The sequence below is a fragment of the Helianthus annuus genome, chromosome 13 (genome assembly GCF_002127325.2).
Source record: "Helianthus annuus cultivar XRQ/B chromosome 13, HanXRQr2.0-SUNRISE, whole genome shotgun sequence".
Classification (NCBI taxonomy): domain Eukaryota; kingdom Viridiplantae; phylum Streptophyta; class Magnoliopsida; order Asterales; family Asteraceae; genus Helianthus; species Helianthus annuus.
Genome location: NC_035445.2, coordinates 170152195 through 170159999, shown reverse-complemented (window position 1 = coordinate 170159999; position 7805 = coordinate 170152195). Strand labels below are relative to the sequence as shown.

General features: G+C 37.3%; 1 protein-coding gene and 1 long non-coding RNA gene across 2 annotated transcripts; both read right to left on the bottom strand.

Moving 5' to 3' along the window:
* Nucleotides 1–1062: 1062 nt before the first annotated feature.
* LOC110903522 lies at nt 1063–2479 on the bottom strand. Its single transcript, XR_002572018.2, has 3 exons — nt 2343–2479; nt 1749–2140; nt 1063–1655 (listed from the first exon to the last, which is right to left on the bottom strand). It is a non-coding gene; the product is annotated as an uncharacterized LOC110903522 (long non-coding RNA).
* A 1124-nt stretch (nt 2480–3603) lies between these two features.
* LOC110900159 (putative disease resistance protein RGA4) lies at nt 3604–7584 on the bottom strand. The gene has a single exon (XM_022147065.2). The coding sequence runs from the start codon at nt 7582–7584 to the stop codon at nt 3604–3606; it is 3981 nt and encodes a 1326-aa protein (XP_022002757.1).
* Between the last annotated feature and the right edge of the window lie 221 nt (nt 7585–7805).

The following is a 7805-nucleotide window of genomic DNA, read 5'->3' as shown; positions in this document are numbered from 1 at the left end:
GTTTCGTTTACCGATTGAAAGATAATATACAGCGCTCGTTTATCTTTCTTGACTGCATCTTTGTACGTTGCCGTTGCCTCCTCGGTTGGATTTGCACCCAGTTCTTTGAATCCCTCGTCTATGATATTCCACAGATCCTGTGATTCAAATAATACTTTGATTTGAATGTGCCAGTGGTAATAATTTTGCCCGGTGAATTTGGGGATCTGTGTTTGGATTCCTTGTGCTTGATTCATGTTGATTGTTTAAGCGTGCAGTTTCCGAGTTCAATCGATGTGGCTCTGATACCACTTTGTTAGATTTTGAGATTTTCGAATATAGGATTATCCGAATGAAGAAGAATAGTTCATATGAATATGACTTGATAAGAATGAATATTGTTGAGATACATAAATACATATACACAAGGGTTTCATTCGGTAATAACCGTCTTCCCTAATTAACTTATGTTAAACCTAATATTAATAATAATAATACTATCTAGCTTAGTATAATATAAGTGTATTATATCTAACAATTATTGTAAACTAAAGTTGCAATAGTATTGGGTATCAAACAATCATGTCATTATAGTAGTTGTGCATTCTTACTATCTAAATCGCATTCACTAGTTGTAACATAAATCTATTAATAACCTAGGACAATATTTTTGTAAAATTGTAAACTAAAGTTGCAATAGTATAGGGTATCAAACAATCATGTCATTATAGTAGTTGTGCCTTCTTAGTATCTAAATTGCATTCACTAGTTGTAACATAAATCTATTAATAACCTAGGACAATATTTTTGTAAACTTTACAGGTCATGTCTACCTTATATATTGATTCACTATAAGACATTGAACATGAATGGATGCTTTTCGAGTTGCTACCAAGAAAATTACATCTTTCCAAGAAATTCAATGTTGTAGGGAGATTGACTTTGTGGATCACAATCAAACGAAGACTTAGCGAATACCCTAGATTGATTATTACCTAGTTTGCTATGAAATATTAGTTAATCGTTATGTCAAGTATCACCATTTCAATCGATTGAACAAAACAATAAATGAAGTAGAAGAAGTGAAGAACAATTGTTCTAAGCACGAGGTATTAATTAAAATCGAATGTTTCAAAACATAATGTAAAACTAGTCACAAATTACAACTGAAATTCAAGACGATTTCCTAGCTATGCAAGGTTGGGTGACTTGCAAATTTTCTCTGAAGTTTGCACACATAAGTTCATGCACCAAATTCACACTCAACTACTTGACAAGTGACAATTATGTATAACATTGACAAGTGATAGTTACGTATAACATCCTCTCAAGAGATGTTAACTTGACATCATAGGCTAGTTTTGCTATCTTGTTGAGATGTACGAAATTGACAAGTGACCAACATGTGGCATCTTCTTCATTAGCGAGACTTCATCAATCTTCACTAGAGGTAACTTGCTTCAGTGGTAAGTTTCCTTAATCTTCATCAGATGGTAACTTGACATCATAGGCTAGTTCCATTATCTTTATTAGTGGTAACTTGCCATTAGAGGCAATTTCCATTAATTCTTCATTGGTTATAAGTTCCAATCAGAGGTGCGTAACTTAGCCCATGAACGCTAAGTGCCATCAGACGCAACTTGTAACCGCTCCAAGGGTTCCTTGAAATTAACAGCCTAAAAACAACATATAAATATCTAGTTAAAAAAACCCAGCTGTTTTTTTACGAACAGACGAAATTAATTAAAACTGCTAAAATTGGGGAAAACCTTGAGTTCAAAATTGGAGCTCTAGATGTCGAAATTGGGTGCCGAGAGTCGGTAAAACCTGCCTATAGCATTTGTCCAAGCGTGTGGCTCGTTGAGACGTTGATGTCCATTACTTATCCCCCGTATAACTTCAAACATAATGAAAGTTATGCCCTTTTTAGCTTGAACCATGTTCCAGTCCACTTCCGTGTGTCTAGTCGCACCAAATACGAGTGTGCTAAATCATGGATCAACTCTGTATCACCATCAATGTGAAGATTAAGCATCAATCTGTACTTTGCACTTTTGTTTTCATTCACCTTGAAAATGAAGCAACTTAACTAAATAGAAGCAAAGATCATCTGCACATACGCAGATTCTTGAGCCAAATAAATTCTGTCCCGCTTGTGTTTCTGCATCAAAACAGTAAATCATGTCAAAATCGTAAACAAACAATATATATTTGATGATAATCTAGATACTTTTGCTTTAGTCAAATGACAGAACTTGAAGGTTGACTGTTAAACCGGACCACATAAAATTTTACATATCAAGGGTTTAGTTACATGAACTGAATGAAAAAGAAATGATCGATATGGGTTGTGTTGTACTAACCTGCAAAGCTGTAAACTTAAAGGAGCTTTCTGGATGAAAGCAACAATGTGATGAAACCATCTTCTGGTACAAACACCAAACTTAATCCTTGTGTATGGCTGATATGGTACGGTATCTCCTGTCTTCACCTCATAACCAACATTTCATCTTAGTAAACAAGAGCATATGAAAATTGCAACATTTTAATTACCTCACTTTTATCTTTATAGGATATAAAGATACCCAAAGTGTATTTTTTTAAAAATAAGATCCTTGAAATTATTTTAATAAAAATATTAGACTATCTTTGAAATATTACTTCTTTTGTTGAGACCCTAATTATTAAAAATAATTATAATTTATAATTTTTAGACAAAAAGAGCTTTGGGTCGGCCTAACATGTACGAGACTCTCCTGTAAGTCGAAGTATTAGAAATTGCTAAATATCTGAAATAGCATACCACTGGAACTGCATGATAGTCTTGATAGTTCCGTTGAAATCTGCATGAAGATTTTGCATTTTTTCACAGCGTTTGCAAATTCTACAACATTTGTGGCATGGTTTCTCATTTTTGTTGTTTCTTTGATTTCTGTTGCAACCTTATCTTGAATCTCAGGATGTTTGAAGCATGTAAGTGAACCAAGTTAACGCAGTAGACGTAGTGCCCTTTCCAACAATTACGATGTGTCTTGGATCTGTTTTGTTGATTTGAAGAAACCTTGAATGATTTTCTTCTTTCTTTAACTGCAATTTTAAAAATTCAAGGGTCAAACAACACTCTTTGATGTTAGAAAACTAGGGGTTTAAAAAGGTGAAACTCTTTCAATGCGACCCAAACCGACTTGTATCAAATATTTTACTTCATAACCGGCTTACGACTGAACCGATTTTGACTCAAAACGGTTTTAACCAAACCGAGCTGGTTTTGCTAAACACCCAAATGAACACTATGAATTATGTTGGGCTAAATAACATTCCTTAATTGTAAACAAGTTGGGCTCCCAACATTAAAACAGGCCCAAACTAGAAAGAAGCCAGTAGCCAAAACATTGACAATAAATAATTAGAGGTTTGGCGATGTTAATTGTTACCTGACAGGTCGCCGGAAAAGCTGTGATGGCTTTATAAATCCGGTGATTTGGTATTGACGACAGGAAATCTGTTTCCAGTGACTACAGAGAAAGAAGAAGAAGGTAAGGGTTATTTATTTATAACAACGTCTAGCAATAATTATTAACTGATATTTAATAAACATGTATGTACCTTTATTTCAATTAGTCTTCAATTGTCGATGCAGGGGATATGAGAAATGAGTGGCCAGTAGTGGGAGCCTCTTCCTTCACACCTTTCTTTCAATTTTGGGCATTTGCCAATTATCAAACTCAAAAGTGAAGGTAACAGCGTCTCTGGTAGATCGTTCACCTTTGGGCAGCTGAAAATGGCCAGATGTTGAAGGGATGTGAGGTGTTGGAGTCCGGTTGAAAGTGATTCCAGATTATCAAATCCAGTTATGTCCAGAGATGTAAGAGAAGAAGGGAAAAGGTGGGACAACTGACTAAAATTCCTCACATGGGGTTCACCATATAACGTTAGGTCAACAAGGGAAGTTGGAAAATTCAGATCCCCCCACTCTGATATGGGCTTCTTCAACCCTTCTAGTTCAAGGGAACACAATTTGGGAGGCCAATGCACACAATGAATGGAAACATCAATGCATGGACACTCTTTGATTACCAGATCTTTTAACAAGGCGAGATTCTTCAGCTCAGGTAATGACACCAGACGTTTACAATCACTAATTGACAAAAAGGTGAGATTCGATAGTTCAGATAATGACTCCAGACTTTCACATGTCCAAATTGACAAACTGGTGAGGTTTGAAAGCTCGGGTAATGACTCAAGATTGTCACATTTACCAATTTCCAAACGGGTGAGGTTTGATAGCTGAAGCTCTGGAAGTGACACGATATGTGGACAACTTTCTATATACAGGCTGGTGAGGTGAGTGGAGTTACTCAATTCACTGATTGATCTTAGATTTTCCCAAGCCCAAATATGTAGGGTTTCAAGCATTGGCATGCTTGTGTTGTTGATTTTTCCCTCAAGTTTATCACAATTTCTTATACGAAGTGATTTGAGCTTATTCCCTCCTTCTTTTGGGAGGTAGACATCTGTAATAACTGAACAATCTCCAATATACAAACTCTCAATGCTATTTGGACAGCATAAACGCTTTATGCTACTACAATAACTTACATCCAAACTTCTAAGAGATAACAGGGTGCTGCTCCCAAAATTGCCATCCTCCTCTTTCTCTTCTAAACTTACCAAACCTGAACATCCCCATAAACTCAATTCCTTTAATCTCACAAGAAGCTTACTTGCCTCTGTTTCTGATTCCCACAAGTATTTTATTTCATTACATCCCCTGATACTTAATTCTTCAACTTCCTTAAGATACCTTATAACTCCTCTCCACACCTTATATGTAAGCCCTAAGATAGAACTTATTCTCAACTTAGTGACTGAAGAAGCTACCTGAACCAGACTTCTCAACACACCATCACCACATCTGTCAATTTTAAGAACCTTGAGTGAAGGCAGTGCTTGAAGTGAGACATTAATCAATTTTGGACAACTGATTATAGAAAGCTCTTTAAGGCATGTAAACACTGCTGCTGAACCCTCATTTATAGTTGACCACCCCTCCCAAACAGACATATCTTGAAATATTAGAACTTCAAGTGAGCGGAAGGCATTAACATCATTTCCGGTTAACTCCAAACCTATGATTTTAACCTCATCCATGCCTTGAATCTGCAACCTCTTAAGTGAAGGGAGCAACCCAAATGGGGGTAGAGATGTGCATCTTTTACAACCACGTATTGACACATTAACCAACTCATGAAAAGAGCAATCACCAACCCAATTTGAAATTTGTGTTCCCCCGTATGACACGACTGAAAGCGTTTTCAACGTATGACTATTAGGTTTCAGCTCATTGAGAACTTCCTCTTCATGTGTATCCATTCGTGAGCCATCAAACACATCAACCCATTGCAGCTTTAATCCAGTAATTTTTTTTAGAGATAAATTCGCCTCCCGTGCATGCTTAGCGCTTTGCACTTTGTGCAATCCCTCAAGGGAAACTTTCCCATGGAGATTTGTTAATCCCTTGAGCTCATTTATTGCAAAGCCATCATCTCCTTCAATGATGATCCTGGTGAGAGTCTGAAGGCTTCCCAACTCACCAATCCCCAATGGCAGCTTCTCCAAAAGCGGAGTATCCCTTGTATCAAAATGTAGCAACTTTTTAAGCTTCGAGAAGCTTTCAGGCAACTTAGTCAAACTTTTGCAACCAAAAACAATCAATGTCTGTAAATTATAAAGATTGCCAATGTTCTCCGGTAACGCTTTGATTCTAGTTCTAGATAAATTAAGATACCGCAAGTGCTTCAAACCACCGATGAACTCTGGTACCTCAGTTATTCGAAAACGACTCAAAGAAAGAACCCTTAACAATGTTAAGCTAGGAAGTAAGTCAACCAGAATCTTACTAGATAAGAAAAAGTTGCCCCAAATTTGATCCACATCAATAGATACCGCTAAAAGTGTTCTCAAGCTTTTGGCACCTTTGAAAGCCTCAAACTTATGGTAACCTACATACTTCTCGCGAGAAAATGACATATGGCGATACTTTGCCAAATCATCAGTGCCTATCTTCATATGGTTGTCAAACCTTAAAAAAAATTCTTCGGCAACAAGCATGGCCAAGTCATTCATCAGATCATGCATGATAAACAGTGATTCATCATTAGGTGCATGTTGGAAAAATGACCTTGATAACAATATTTCAAAATATTCCTGGCCCAAGCGTTCCGGTGACTTGGTTGCATTTGATGGGCTTAAAAACCCTTCCGCCATCCACAATAATACCAACTCTTCCTTGTCAAACAAATAGTCCTTTGGGAACAAGGAGCAGTACGCAAACAACTGCTTCAAATCTGCAGAAAGATCGTGGTAGCTAAGCCTGAGAGCTGGAACAATCTTATCACTATTTTCCAAATTCCATATCTCACTGTTCAACACGTCTTCCCAGTCTTCTACATTTGTTCTCGTCCCCAATAGCCTTCCAATTGCCTTCAAAGCCAAAGGCAAACCAGCACACTTTTTCACAATGCCTTCGCCATGTGGTTTAAGTGTTGTGTGTGAATTGAAGTTCTCTACGCCTAAAGCATGTAGAGCAAATAAAGATAGAGCATCTTCATGTGACAAACTCTTAAGGGAGTCTAGATGACCAAAATGTAGGTTTTTGAGTAGTTCCTCCTTACGAGTTGTCATGATTATCCTACTTCCAGGGGCACATGAATGAAATGGGCGCACTAGGTTTTCCCAATCGTTTTCGTTTTCATGCCACACATCATCGAGTACTAGTAGAAATCGTTTGTTTTTAAGCTGATTTGTAAGAGCCATATGAAGCTGATTTAAATTTTCAAAATTCTTGTTTTCATTAGAAACATCTTGAAACATGGTTTTGCTTATCTTAAAGACATCAAAATCATCAGAAACACAAATCCATACGTGGAGTTCAAAGTGACTCTGCACCTTAGTATGGTTATACAAAATTCTAGCCAGAGTGGTTTTTCCTACCCCACCCATACCAACTATGGGTACAATGCTAAAATTTTCCTTAGATGACCCATCATCCCCTAACAACTTGTTCAACAATTTCTCTTTCTCAACTTCTCTTCCAATAACACTAGACCCATCTGGCAAAGAGGTTTCGTTTCTTCTACTAGTATACTTTGGCTTTTCATCAATCTTAAGCAAACCTAGATCCGTTTTTCGTTTTTCTAGATTTTCTAAGTCTCTGTTAATACTATCTAACTTGGGAGACAGCCTATGAGTTAGTGAGAAATTTGTGCAGCATGATGGGATGAGCTTTCTTACCATGCTGGTGGATGCTGCAGGTTCCTGCTGCAGGGTGAGCTCACGACGCATAGCTTCAGTCGCCACGTCGTCGAGTACGTCGTCGATATCGTAAGCCAAATGTTGGAGAGCATTCAGCCATTCTTTGACAGATTTATGGGTAACCTCCTTCTGAGAGGCATCTTGAAGTAGATCTTGGATCCTGGAGAGTGTCTTCTTCAACTCCTTGAGCTCGTTGTAAATGCCATGAGCACGAGCAACTCGCTTGAAGGCTTCATCGGTCAGCTTCTTAACAAGGACTTTGAGGAGTTCATTTGCAAGAGTTTCAGCCATGGTTTATAGTGATTTCTTAAACTGGGAGCTGTGTGTGTGTGTGATAGGGATCTGAATGAATTGATGAGTGCACAGAAACAACTATTGAAACTGTTGTTTATAGTGAATTCTGCAAATTTTTGGTCAAACTTTTATCTTTTTATTTTTTTAATCTTATTGTGCATCTTCTGGCTGGCAGCCATTAGAGAGGGAGTAGGTAGTCATTAAAAAAAAACCACTTG